Source organism: Petaurus breviceps, unplaced genomic scaffold (genome assembly GCF_028583685.1).
Source record: "Petaurus breviceps papuanus isolate PSGF00001 unplaced genomic scaffold, PetGlider_PUasm1.0 91041, whole genome shotgun sequence".
In the NCBI taxonomy this organism is placed as follows: domain Eukaryota; kingdom Metazoa; phylum Chordata; class Mammalia; order Diprotodontia; family Petauridae; genus Petaurus; species Petaurus breviceps.
The window spans coordinates 26,043,108-26,056,502 of record NW_027187400.1 but is presented as its reverse complement, the minus strand read 5'-3'; the positions used below and the strand labels follow the sequence as shown (position 1 = coordinate 26,056,502).

The window sequence follows — 13,395 nt, the reverse complement described above, 5'->3', positions numbered from 1 at the left end:
AAAAAGCAAAAAAATTCATAATAAATCATCCTAGTTTCACCTTAACAAACTATGCTAAATGTCTTAAGCAATCCTGTTTATCTGACCAGAATTCTCTTCATGACCTCCGATTCCTTCCCCCCCCCCCAATTCTTTCCTAGGCCACCCTCCCTTCCCTGTTTCAACCATTCCCAAGTTTTCCACTATTCCCTACTCTCAAATTTCTCATCCCCTCACCTTACTGCCGATCACACCTTGTCAAACTCCAAACCAGAACCCCTCCCTCCCCCTACCGATGTGCTGCTGGATAAAGCTGGATCCAGTACAAACGGAGGCTATGTTATGACATCTAGGCCGTTCTTTGGTGGTAAGGCAATCACCCTACTCCCCCATCAATTCTCACTCTCCACAGCAGCCTCCTTCCACTTTTGGCTGAGGACCTTGTTTCACATTATAACCAAAAAGAGACTACTGGACAGGAGGTCTCTCTTCTTCCCCCACCTCATCTCACATGATGCCTTTCCACCAGCCAAGTCTCAATGAAGATTGGGAGTCCAACTGCTTTACATATACTTTTGATCTCCTTCCCTTCCATTTTCTCACAGGGATAGCCCCTACCATCACTCCCATATTCTCTAATTTCCCATCTCTGCTATACTCTGGTTCCTTCCCTAATGCTTACAAACATACCCACATCCTCCCTGTTCTTACAAAAGCTTTCAATGGATCCTACCATTCCTATTAGCTATCGTCCTATAGCTCTCCTCTCCTTGGCTAAACTACTTGAAGAAAACATTGGTATGTTATTTTAAAAACCTTACTTTTCTTTTTCACATAACTAATATGGAAATGTTTTGCATGACTGCACACATATAATACCAATTGTTAACCTTCTCAAGGAAGGGAAAGGGAAGAATTTGGAACTCAAAATTTTTAAAAATGGAATTTCAAAGTTTGCTTACATGTAATTGAAGAAAAATATAAAAAGGAAAAAACAAACAAAAATGAAAACATCTATATTCCATGATTCCACTTCCTTGTCTTTCTAAAAGCTCTGCAACTTGGCTTCTGCCCCTATAAACACAGCCAGTTCTTGTGGTTCCCCAAAAAGCTGAGGTCTTGCTGTCAGCACAAGACTATCTATCTAGGGCGCCTCTATCTACAGAGTGACAGGGCAAATGTTCTTCACTGAAGACAATGATGCATTGTGTTTATCTTCAGATATGGAGAATTCCATGGCCTTTTGGATCAAGTGCATCAGTATAAGCAACTCACATTTATTCTCAGTGCCATCCATCTCTATCATTAATTTGTCAATCTTCTCCTGCTCCACAACATTCAGTTTCTGCAAGGTAGAAAGGAAAACAAGTTGCCAGAAAGGAATAACTTTTGCTACTTCACCAATGGCTTCTGATGTCTGAGGATGGTGAAAGAATTGCTGGTATGGGACAGAAATCTTAATAGTATCACAGAACTCAATGGAGGAAAACTTGGTTCTCATCTGGTACCTTCCCTTACCAAGACCTGAAAAGTGACTTGTCCAAAGATACAACCTGAGAGGAAGAAATGGTCCCAGAATTTTGGACCTCTGACTCTCAGAGTACTTCCAGGCCCACTCATTCTGTTTTGTAGGATTTGTAACATCAGCTGAGAACAGATATCCATTTATGTCCAACATGCACAGAACAACATGCAATGACATAGGAGATTCTTAGTGAAATATTGTCTCAGAGAGCTGCTAAGACAGAGCACCAAGAGATTAAATGACTTGCTCAGGATCACACCACCAGTTTGGGTCAGAAGTGGGACTAGAACTCAGTTGTCTTGGCTTTGCAGCTAGCTGTCCGTCCACTTTACCACATTATCTAAAACGGAAAGGATCCAACGAATTAATTATTTGTACTCCTCTTGCTATGGGAGATAAAGATATGGTGCATCTCTACTCTTTTCAATAACTGTCCTTCTTGCTAAGAAGTATATACCAGATTCTTATAAATTTATCTTATATTGCAGGGATAATAGTTAAATGGCATGCCTGATGACCTCAAAAAACAAAGTCTAGCTAGAAATACTACCTGATATGAGACCATGAAATCACATGACTGATTTTCAAGAAATCACAGCATTCATCCATTCAAATATTTTCCTTCAAAGTGCTAACTCTGGAAAGCATTATGCTTATTCCACAGTTATTTTAGGACTCTTCTGTAACTGACTTTAGAACCTAAACACTCTTTCACATCTCTTTTACTTCTACCAAAACAATGTAATTTTAAGTCAGACAATTTTTGCACAAGTCAAAAGTCACCTGGAACCGAATCTGATAAACCAACACAACTGGTTTGGGTTGAAGGGGAAGTGAAATCAACAAAATGACCATAGAGTGATAACAGTTGGTTTTCTTGAAAATTTTAAACCCTGGAAATTAGCTAAAAAGGCAAACCCAGAGAATCCTGAGCAACAGAAACACACCTAGAATAAAATGTACATAAGATGCTCCAGAGTGATGACTTTGAAGGACAACATTCATTTAGATGAAAAGACTCTACCATGCTTGTTTAAAAAATTAGTTTTATTCCTTGACAGGTATGGGGGGGGGGGTTTGAAGTAGTTGGGAGAAGGCAACATGATGGAGATGGGACTTGAACTGAGCCTTGGACAGTTAGTACTTAAGAGAAGGAAATGCATGCATGTCAAGGGCGAGATGGTATATGTACAATCCAAGGCAGAGAAGAACATGGTATCTTAAGAGTATGATAAGGAAACCTGGCTGTTAGTGGGAGTATACACTGGGGAAATAAGGCAGCCAATATAAGGTGAGGCCAGAGTAGGAAGGATGAAGCATTTGTAATAAATATGGCTTTGGTCAACAAAAGAACCATCTGTAAGTGCGGCTAGGTGGCACAGTGAATAGAGCACCAGCCCTGGAGTCGGGAGGACCTGAGTTCAAATTTGGCCTTGGATACTTAATACAAAAACTAGCCGTGTGACCTTGGGCAAGTCACTTAACCCCAACTGCCCTACCTTCCCCCCTCCAAAAAGCAAAAAAAAAAAAAATAATTATAATATTGCTAAGGGGAAAAAGTAGATTGCTAAAGCAAAGGCTCTTTCGAACACTGCTGCAGTTATCTGATGAAATCTTGTCCCAAGACAAATGTTCATTTCCAAAATAAGAAAAACTCTATCCCCAATGAAAAGGGTGGTCTTTCCTTTCTTTCTATGCAAATGATTTTCTTAAAATAATAATAAATAAAAACATTTGGTGAAGAATGGTAATGATCTAGTCCATGACAAATGAGCAAGTGATTCTAGCTTTCAATTCCATTTTCACTGGGAAAACAAGCTCTCTCACACCTGTCTCCTTCATTTATGATTTTAAGCAAGTCAAAAAGCCTAGGGAGTAAAGTAGATATAGGCCCTCAGACATGAGTCTTACCTCTTTAGTGATTTAATCCCCCTGGTCATTAGAAGGAAAAGCAAATAGCCAGCCAGATATCAGGTTAGGCTGAAGTGTATTCATGCACTGTATAGAAAATAGCAAAGGCTCATTTGTCCAGCTCTTATGACTTTTAACAAAGAGGAAAGGCCACTGAAATTGGGAACATGTATTAGTTAAGATGAGGAAGGGTCCTACCTTGCTAATCAGGGTCGGGGAAATAGTTTTATTGATGTGCTCAACCGCTTTTGAGACACCTGGAAGGAACAAGCAAATCAAATCACTGACATTAATACACAGGCCAAACAGGCATTGCTAGGTGATTACTACTAATGATCAACAGGAGGACTCAATCCATCATGTGACTTTTAAAATAGCTTCTCTTTTAGAATCCCCACGGCTCTTCCCCATTAGCACTTTCACACTTCCCTCCCTGCCTAATCTGAGTATTTTCAAACTGGATTCCAAAGAGTTAAAACCAGAGAGCCACCATCTAAGAATGCCTGCTGGCAGGTTAATTGAAGACCATGCACTGGAAATACCATCTGCAGACAGACTACAGTCAAAGCTTTACCAGTCCATTACCTGGGTACATAAGGCTGTTGCCAGGAACTCATTAACATATTTAACGGGTCTGGAGACACCTGACCAGGCATAAGAGTGACAGAGAAGGAGAAAAGGAAAAAGAAAAACACTCAGAAAAGATCACACAGTGCAGGACACAAAGTCATGAAAAAGCTGAAAAGGATGAATCAGGATCCTCAGGCTTAGTATTTGTTCAACAAGTTTTTATTTTATCTCCTTTTGATCAAAGTGTGATGATCTTGTGGAGGGGGGGAGGGAGAGAGGGAGGAAGGGAGAGGGAGAGAGAGGGAGAAGGGGAGAGAGGGAGAGACAGAGAGAGAGAGAGGAAAAGGGAGAGAGAGGGAAGGAGGGAGAGAGGGAGGGATCGAGGACTATATTTTAAATTGTTCCTCTTTAGCCTGATACTGAGGCATCCTGAGAAAGTGATCTGAGGTCTTTGATACGATCTCCCCCCATTTTCCTTTAAGTGACATGATGCACCCAAACAACAGCAATACTAAAGAGCTCATATCTCTACAGTGCTGAACTGGTCTATGCCAGGCTTCTTCCCCAAACTCCTACTCCAGCAGGCCAGTGATCTGCTCCAGTGGGCACAAGCACAGCCCAAACTCAAGATCATCTCTTCTGACTCCATGGTCTGGGTTCTTTCCACTGTAACCCTCCTTTCAGCAGAGAGGGCGATTCTTTAATTAGGGAGTGTCATTTGCTCCTGGAGCTATTATTCCCTACCTGAAACCTTAATCCTCAGTGGACTCTCAGCATTTGTTGCTAGGGAAATTGTTGCAATTCAACAAACAGGTCATTTAAGACCTGCATGTGGAATAACTAACATTTGTGTTTATGTCGACTTCATAGGAAGATTTCTTAAATCTTTCCCTAAAAGATTTACTTTCATGGACCTAGTTTCAATTTCCAAAATATATTTAGTTATCTTTGTAAACTTGCCACTTAGGAGATCCTACTCTCTTCACTGTGGTGGAACCCCCCACCCCACCCCACCCTAATTTTACCTAAGGTAAAGAGATTATGTGGGTTGTTGTAATGGAAATAAACATGTTATATGCATGTTTCCAATAGGTAAGTCTTGCCTAAATACTGTTAATTTGACAAAAATGTAAGGATAGGTGCCCCAGGGAAAAGCTAATGCTGGTTTGGGGTCGGGAGAGAATGAAGGGGCATAACTAGGGCCTTGGAGCTCAGGGTACCCTGACCTTGAGATGGGTGTGGCAGAACTGCCAAGGTAGCTGGAAGTAGGGAGGAGGAAGTCCTGGAATAGGTAAAGGATCCAAATGAAGGAATCAAAGGGTGGGTGGCCTCTGGGGAAGGGCCCCCTATAAAAGCTTCTGGAATAAACAGGAACTAAATTTTGGTGAATAGTGACTGAGTTACAAATGGAAAACCAAAATCTATTGCCACTATTGCTATATTCTACCTGTTACTACTAAATACTGAGTCAACTGAAAATGGAATAGGATGATTCTAGTTCAAATCAAGATAACCTTCTCAACATTCCCGCAACTGATTAATATGGCCAAAAATGAATTCTTGGCCCCAAAACAGGAAAACTATTTTGATAGGACTACTGCCTGTTTCTAAGGTTAGAAAATACAGTTAAAGTGCACTATATTCTGTCATGTTATCTTGTACTACAACTACAAACAATGACTTGCTTGGGGCCACTAGGTGGTGCAGAGAACAGAGCACTGGCCCTGGAGTCAGGAGTTCAAATCCAGTCTCAGACACCTGACACATTTATTAGCTGTATGACCTTGATGACCTTGGCCAAGTCACTTAACTCCAATCGATTTGCCTTCCTTCCTCAAAACAAAAAAGAAAGAAAAGGAAAGAAATAAAGACTTGCTTATAAAACTTACATAGATGATTTTGGTTTTGCTTTAAAGAGCTGCTAAACCAAAATGAACAAACCCCCATTTCATACATCCCCTTAATTTCAATAGCCTAACCATAAACGAATTATTTTGTGGGATGTCATTGATCAAAAACTACAGAATAGGAACTAGCTAAAAGATATGTTACAAGATAAGAGCCACAATAAAGATGAGAAATGTAACTTGCCCTATCTGGTTCAATGATCCACATACATACATGTTCACTCACACAAGTGCCCAGTTAGAGACTTATTCTTAGACAAACACAAATAGGTGACTACTGTGCAAAAGGAGGAACAGTGGCAGCTTCAGTGGGGGATCTTCGGAGATTCCCAGGAGGACCACTCCTAGCATGAAAGACACGGAGGTTCTCTCACCTTTCCCCATGTAGCGGGTCTTATCATTGTCTCGCAGCTCCAGGGCTTCATGGATACCAGTAGAAGCACCGCTGGGCACAGCAGCTCGGAACTGACCTGGGTGGTTTTTTCATTTCATTTTGGGGGGAGGAAGAAGGAAGTATGGAAGGAAAAGAAAACAGTAATATATTAATCAGTTAGGTGTACAGCAAAAAGCCATGCAAATAGTTACTTCTCCTACTCAGATGGCGGAAAGGACAAGGCAACAATGCTTTTTCCACTTCCCTGTATGAAGTGAGAAGGCTCACCTACACAGAAGTCTAATTTCCTCCAGCCTCCCCTAATATTCATCCTTATCAGCTCCAAGTATTACACCATCTACAAGGCTACATTTGGGTCAGACACAGTAATAGGTTTGGAGAAGAGCCTGGAGGGAGAGAGCAGGGTGGATGTAGTGCTCTTAAATCAAGCTGAATCAGGCAGCCAGTTTTCAGTCCTAAGGCTGGTTCAAACATTCATCAAGCAAGCTCATTCAACCGTTCAGGAAAGCAAAATCAGCTCAGCTGGGTCAGGGAACAAAGTCTATTGTGATTGCTTATTGCATTAGGTCCTGGAACAACGGGAGGTCCAAAGAACTAAGATGGAACACCACCAAAAACAGAGGAGACAAGAAAAGGCACAAAGCTTGGAAGTAATCGAAGCTGAAAAGAATCTGAACTATGCAGTTCTGCAGATACAGAGAGCCGGCTGGCTAGGTTCATGCCTACAAAGGACTAAGAAAAAAGGGAAAAGTGAGGAGGGGTCCTGGTAATCATGTTTTAAAAATACATTTCAAAGATCTGGATTTAAACCTGTAGGCAGATGGGGTTTTTAAGGCATTAATTGAGTGTTAGCAATTGAGGTTTTCCCTAGGAAATACATGCAAAACTAGTAGGTGTGTCTGGGTTATAATGCAAATGGCTGCAACAAGCAGAAAGAAGTACACTTATTTTGAGCTTAGGTCTAATATCTAAACTCACCAAGAAATTTACAACTCTCCTGATTCCCAGGGGCTCCTTTCTCACTGCCTAAAGGTTCACATCCTCTTTCTGGCTTGGGTCAAGTCTAGCCTTTTTTTCTTCCTTTTTAAAAGTTCAATTTATTCCTCTTTGGCCAGTTTAACCTTCTGACTAAAGAGAGCAGCCTTGAATCATGAAGGGCTGCCCAGCCTACGTGACATGAAGCATGTATATACTAAAGACATTTACTGAGCATGCCTACCTCAGAGGCTGGCTTGGCTTAGCTACAGAAAGCAGTTTGTGGTGAACTTCCTCATAAAGGAAGAGGCAAACTGTGTCAATGAAAAGTGGTAGATTACATGGCACTTTTTTTTAGCAAGAAGGAAAGAAATAGGGGTAGGAAAAGCGGAAGAGTGGAGAGTTTTTTTAGCCAAGTTATGACTCACAATGAGAGGGCCTCAATTCTCACTAACCAGCAATATGGTAAGCAATCCCAAGGTGATTCACTCTGAAACTGATTGTTCACCTACTTCAGGGCCCATCATCTTTCAGAAGGGGCAGTTGGGAGGGGAAGGGAGAAAACAATCTCTTTTTGTGGGCTATTGAAGAGCTACTACTCATATTTTACTGAAGTTAACAAAACCTCAGTCCTCCTGCTTCCTGGGGAGAGACCTCCAAGGCCCTGGGAATCAGCACGGGCTACTACAAAGTTTCCAAGGGAGCTCTGCCATCTTACTTCTCTGTCCCTACTTATGGTTACAAAGTAATTAAGGGCTACATTTTAAACCTGCAAATACTTGGCCTATTTCCTGCTATGTCAAACAGAGACAAATCCAATTGAGGAAGATCTACTTCAACCCACATTCATCTGCCTTCAATTCTGGAGGCAAGCCCTCCTTGTTTCTAGTATTGCATCCTCATCTCCTTGTCTCTGAAAACTGAGTGAGGACAAGCTGGGCACACTTGGAAGCACCTAGTAATGTTCTCTTGCATGTGCCCCACCCCATTAGTCATCCACAAGCTAAAGCTTACTCATATGTGCCAAAGACTATTAAGATTTTTCTTATGCACAGGACAGAAACAAGCATTCATTAAGTGCCTACTGTGTGCCAGGTTGGTGCTAATAACTTATAAATATCTCCTCTGAAAGCGTAAGGTTTGGTTACATTTTAAATACAGATTTATGCTTTTAACATGGTGGGAAAGTAGCCAGTTTACATGAGGGTAGTGAAAGGGAGGAAAAACTGGGGACCAGACAGCTAAATGAGGTCTGCACCTTTTTCAGTGTAGAGATCAACTTCAACAGTGGGGTTTCCACGAGAGTCGAAGATCTCTCTTGCATGGATCTTGTAAATAGACATGTTGAGTTTCTGTGGGGAACAAAATTCAAAGAATTAACAGAAGTCATCCTTCAGCTCTAGTTCTAGGAGATCTACTTACCCTGGCCTCAGTAAGGAATACAAAGGTATGTGTGACATAGCTAAGCAGCCATAATACACACATAGATATTTACGATTCAGGGAAGCAGGTGATAAGAGCCAGATGAGTACAAACCAGGAGTACAAAGGTTAAGAGATCATTCCCAACTGGAGTGATCATTTAAACTAGACTCTGAAGCATGGGCAAAATTTCAGTAAAGGATAAGAAGGGGAGGAATTCTATAAGGGAAGATGCATAGGTAAACAGCTGTAATGAACTATAAAGATAAACAGTGAAAGATAAAGGTTGACTTGGGGTCAGCCTATGAAAGGGCCTTGAATGCCCAGCAAAGCTTTGACTCTGAACTTTTCAGAAAACTGGGGGAAAACACAATGAAAGCAGTTTGTCAGGAAATGAAGATTAAACTAGCAGAGGCAGGGCAAGTCTATAGACTGAGGAGTATAGATATTGTAATGCCCATTATAATTCAGTATTCCAACAGTCAAAGCTTGGGATAACAAAGTCCAGAAGTTGAGTGGCAACAGTGGGAATGGAGGAAGACTTCAGGGAATAAAGGGACCAAAGTCTGAAGCCTGTGAAAAGAGAAAGATAGTGGGTCCAAGCTGAATGCCTGGGTTCTAGTTGTGGCTGTCAACAATGTTTAAGTCACTTTAGGGAGTTGGACTAAAATCAAACAGTCCTTGCCTTCAATGAAATTATATTCAGTAAATGTCCAGTGGAATATCATGGAGCTCAGGAAATGCTTTAGGCTTTTACTGTGATTTTCTCACACCTGTTATGTAATAATAACTTACTGGTCTCTTTTGCTACTGATCAACTGATTCAAAACTATAAGTTTCTGAGGTCTTCATTTTCCCCCTATCTTCGGCGACTTACTAAATTCTAGGTAATTAAAAAAAATATATATTAGCCAAACTTTCTTAAGAGGAACAAATCATACAACTTATAAAAGATTTAAAACTTAAAAGAGAGGGAATATGGAATTGGTGAAGACAGCTACCTTGGCTCAGCAATCAGAAGATCTAGGTCTAGGTTCTAGATCCAAGTCCCACCTCTGGCACATCCTGGCTGTGGAACCCAATCTTAACTTTTAAGCAACTTTTAAAAATGTTAAGTTGCAGAGAAAGTTCCAACCGAGTTTCCTCATCAGGAACTTCTTATATTACAGATCCAGTTTCTCTCCCTTCAAACTGAGTTAACATGTTACAACTTGTAAATGGGAATTATGACTTGGGAATGATATAACCTTGACACAATGGAATGCTTAAAGAAAAAAGGCTCTTAAAAATTGAGGGGAAAAAGAGAAGAAAACCCAAATGAGTCAGAACTTCCCCTAGTGGAAATGAGAGGAAGTGCTGGGGGCTCATCTCAGCAGCTCCACGAGGCAGCTCCAATTGTTTCAAATCCTCACTTAAGATCTGTACCAACTGTAACAACTCAGGGAACTGAGGGCTGGCAGAAATTCATGTCCTCAAACCATTCTCAAGCTTGCCTGTCCTCCTCCATCTTCTCTGGAATGTTGAAGCAACAAATGGCACAGCAAATGAAGACACTAAGCCACTTGTTTGATCCTATTTGTCTAGACTGCTAAAGTCAGTCATTAGCAAAGGTAAAACATCCAGTTAAATCCATGACATTCGTGATCATTTTAAAATTCATTTCTAAGCGAGTCAGATGATCAGATTGTAGTATAAATCCAACTTTGTTTTCATTAATTATATTTTGGTTATGGAAGAGTTATACTCTTAAAATGGCACTACACCCAATCCAATTTAATTTTAAAGTCTCCCAGGTCTCAAGGCATCCTATTTTGAGGGAGTTATTATAAGACAACGATTTATTTGGGGCAACTAGGGGGCAAAACGGATAGAGCATTGGGCCTGGAGTTCAAATTTGGCCTCAGACACGAACTTTGTGGTCCTGGGTAAATCACTTAACCCTGTTTGCCTCAGTTTCCTCATCTGCAAAATGAGAGCTGGAGAAGGAAATGGCAAATCACTCCAGTATTTTTGCCAAGAAATTCCCAAAGCAGTGTCAATCAGACAGGGCTGAATAGGCACTGTATGGGGGGGAGAGCATTTGTATTTACTGTTTTTCAGTAAAATGATCTACTACATGGAGAACCATTCTAGAACACACATGGTTCTTGTGATTTGCTTTTTATCTCTGGATTGAACCATGTACCAAAGTATACTACCTCGTACACTAGGCAAAGTAATGGCCTAACTTGTGAGTTAGGGAATAAAGTTTTGTCAATAAGACTATTCTGGAGGAAAACAGTGATCAGGAAACTATTAGCATTTTAAGAGGTCCTTTTCTGACAGATGAAAATGGTATTACAAGGGGGGAATAAATAAAAAAGGTCCTTCCAATGTAAATTATATACTCTAGGCCACCAAGATGAAACATTCTGGCTGGTGTAGTTTGGTCAAAAATAAGCATCATTACTTGCAGTTATATGTTACAGTTCATTCCAAAGCAATCTAGCAAGGCACCAAACAACTGAAATGCAATCACTGAGCCAGCTCCAATCACTGTAACATTCTAGGCTTAGAGGCCATTGGGGGAAGGGTATCGTATTCACAGCCCCTTCCTCCATTTTAGGAGAGGTTTTAGAGACCACGAGGTAGCAAGAATCTGCATCTGAAAAGACCTGTTTCAGTTCATAGAATAAAAGCTTGAAAGGGGAGGGGAAACCCACCAAAAAGCACCCTTTTTCCCCCACCTCTACTTAAATTTAAGTCACTTGAACTTCTTAGGGCCTTAGTTTCCTTATCTGTAAAGTGAGGGGCAAGGCTAATGATGTATGATCTATATTTAGAAAAAAGATCACATCCCTTTCCTACTTCCCCCCAAAGATGGGCAATTGCTACTGATAAATGAGCACAATTACCCAAACTGCTCTGTAATTTATTCCTTTCCATTTGGGTCAAATGTTGCCTTCTAACAATTACTTTAAGGAATTAGGACCAATTTAAGGAATTACTCCATTCCAAATTCTACAGTGATTGCAAGAAACCTTTCTTTGAGATACATCTTCATTTAGTGTCCGACTTCCCCGAGAGAAATAAATCATCGTGGGCCTTGTAGATAAAATATCAGGGATTTATTTGTTTCTCCCCCAAACTGCAATGTAAATTTGTTCACTCCCACAAGCATCTTATCTACTTCTCACCCACTCATCTCATCTACTTACCTACATCCCCGCAAAGCCACCCCGCTAAGTCTCTACCCAGGCCCCCTCAATCTGGGTGACCTTGAGTGAGGCACAGCATTCCTATGGGCCTTAATTTTCTACTTTCTAAAAAAAAAAAAAGGGTGTGGGTGTGTGTGTGTGTGTGTGGCCCAAATGACCTCTAAAGTCCTCTCCCGATGCAAAAAGTTGTGCGACTCGAAGGACTCAAGGGCCCAAAGGGAGCTGCCTTTCGGACCGGGCAGCGGGAGCCACAGCGGTCCACGGGGAGGGAGATCGGGGTCGGCTCGGGCAAACCCGGAGGAGCGGAGACCCCCTTCAATCCCTCCCCCCCTTAGGTTGAGATCCCTAGCAGGGGTGATGGCCCACGCCTGCAGGGGGCCCTTTACCTGGTTAGGGGTTCCTCCGCTGGGCTCAGAGAACAGAGACCGAGGGACCAAGCTACACCAAGAGGGAGCGTTAAATGAGCGAGCTCACCCCAGGGAACACCTCCTTCTGCTCCAGTGGCCCCTCCTCCTTTTCCTCCTCGCTCCCTTAGAAGCACCGCCTCCTCCCTTCAGACTTCCGGTCTAGGCGGGAGAGGGTGGGACTCAAGCACCGCCTCCCTCTTCTCCCATTTACCTATCCCATAGCGCCACCGCTGCGATCTCCCTCCTCCATTGGCGGAGCTCTCAGTCCCTCTCGCCGCTGGCTTCCTGATTGGACAGCCGAGCTCACGGCTGGGGCGGGGCTGCGGCAGGCGCGGTAGCCGCTTCGAGACTTGTCCCTCCCACAGAGCTAGGGGGAGGGGAGTAAAATGGGGGGGAAGGGTCGGCCTCAGAGCTCACGTACTTTTCGTCCGGCACGATCTAGGTCCCTAGCCTTATTCTTTAAAATGTCCACCAGCTCTCCAGAGACACTGGCCCTCTTCCTCCTCTCCTCCACCTCCCCCCACCCGTGACCCTCCTTCCAGTCGGAGCCGTCTGCGCCTTCGCCTCGGTCAAACCGTTAGGCCGGCTTGCTCTCGCGCGGGGCTATTTATCTTTATACAACTCTTCCCCCCAAAACAAAAATGAAAAAAACTCACTCCCCTCATTATCTGGGGTGGGGGCAGGCCGACTTTGTCCTCCAAGCGAGGGCCAGGAAAGGAACTGACAAGCTCGTTATTGCAGCCTTTCAAGGGCGTGCGGGGCCTTGGGGGGAACTGCCGCCCCTACCTTAGAATGCACCAGCTATTCATTGAGGCAATGGAAAAACCCCAGCCTCTTAGATCCCCGCCTCCAGAGCAGGGCCGCTAGACTGGACGCGCAGGCGCAACGGCCATGGGCGAGACCTGCAGTGCTGCGTGACAGAACTAACGTAGCACCTACCGCGCTCGCGCTCGCGCTCGCGCTCCCGAGCCAGGGCGGGAGGGAGGGGGAAGGGGGCTGGAAAGGAAAGGGGCTTGCGCGTGCGCAGGGGGAAGGACGGAGGAGGGAGGCGCCGGCTTCTCGTTGTCCCGCCTCGGTTGGGCTTAGAGCAAGTCAAAGAGCTCTTCTCT

At 43.0% G+C, this 13,395-nt stretch overlaps 1 protein-coding gene across 4 annotated transcripts in view; it reads right to left on the bottom strand.

Annotated features, from left to right (window-relative positions):
- The window catches only part of LOC138154207 (alpha-enolase), a 20,108-nt gene extending 6,986 nt beyond the window's left edge, over positions 1 to 13,122 (bottom strand). Inside the window, exons 1-5 of one of the 4 annotated variants that reach the window (XM_069078768.1) lie at positions 13,073 to 13,122; positions 8,520 to 8,613; positions 6,267 to 6,362; positions 3,614 to 3,672; positions 1,255 to 1,324 (exon numbers count right to left, since the gene is read on the bottom strand). In XM_069078768.1, coding sequence (XP_068934869.1) covers positions 1,255 to 1,324; positions 3,614 to 3,672; positions 6,267 to 6,362; positions 8,520 to 8,604 — 310 coding nt within the window. In that variant the 5' untranslated portion in view covers positions 8,605 to 8,613; positions 13,073 to 13,122. Of the gene's footprint in view, positions 1 to 1,254; positions 1,325 to 3,613; positions 3,673 to 4,000; positions 4,060 to 6,266; positions 6,363 to 8,519; positions 8,614 to 12,265; positions 12,427 to 12,497; positions 12,652 to 13,072 lie in introns of those variants that run through there. The other 3 variants (XM_069078767.1, XM_069078769.1, XM_069078766.1) reach the window with 3 other exon arrangements.
- Between the last annotated feature and the right edge of the window lie 273 nt (positions 13,123 to 13,395).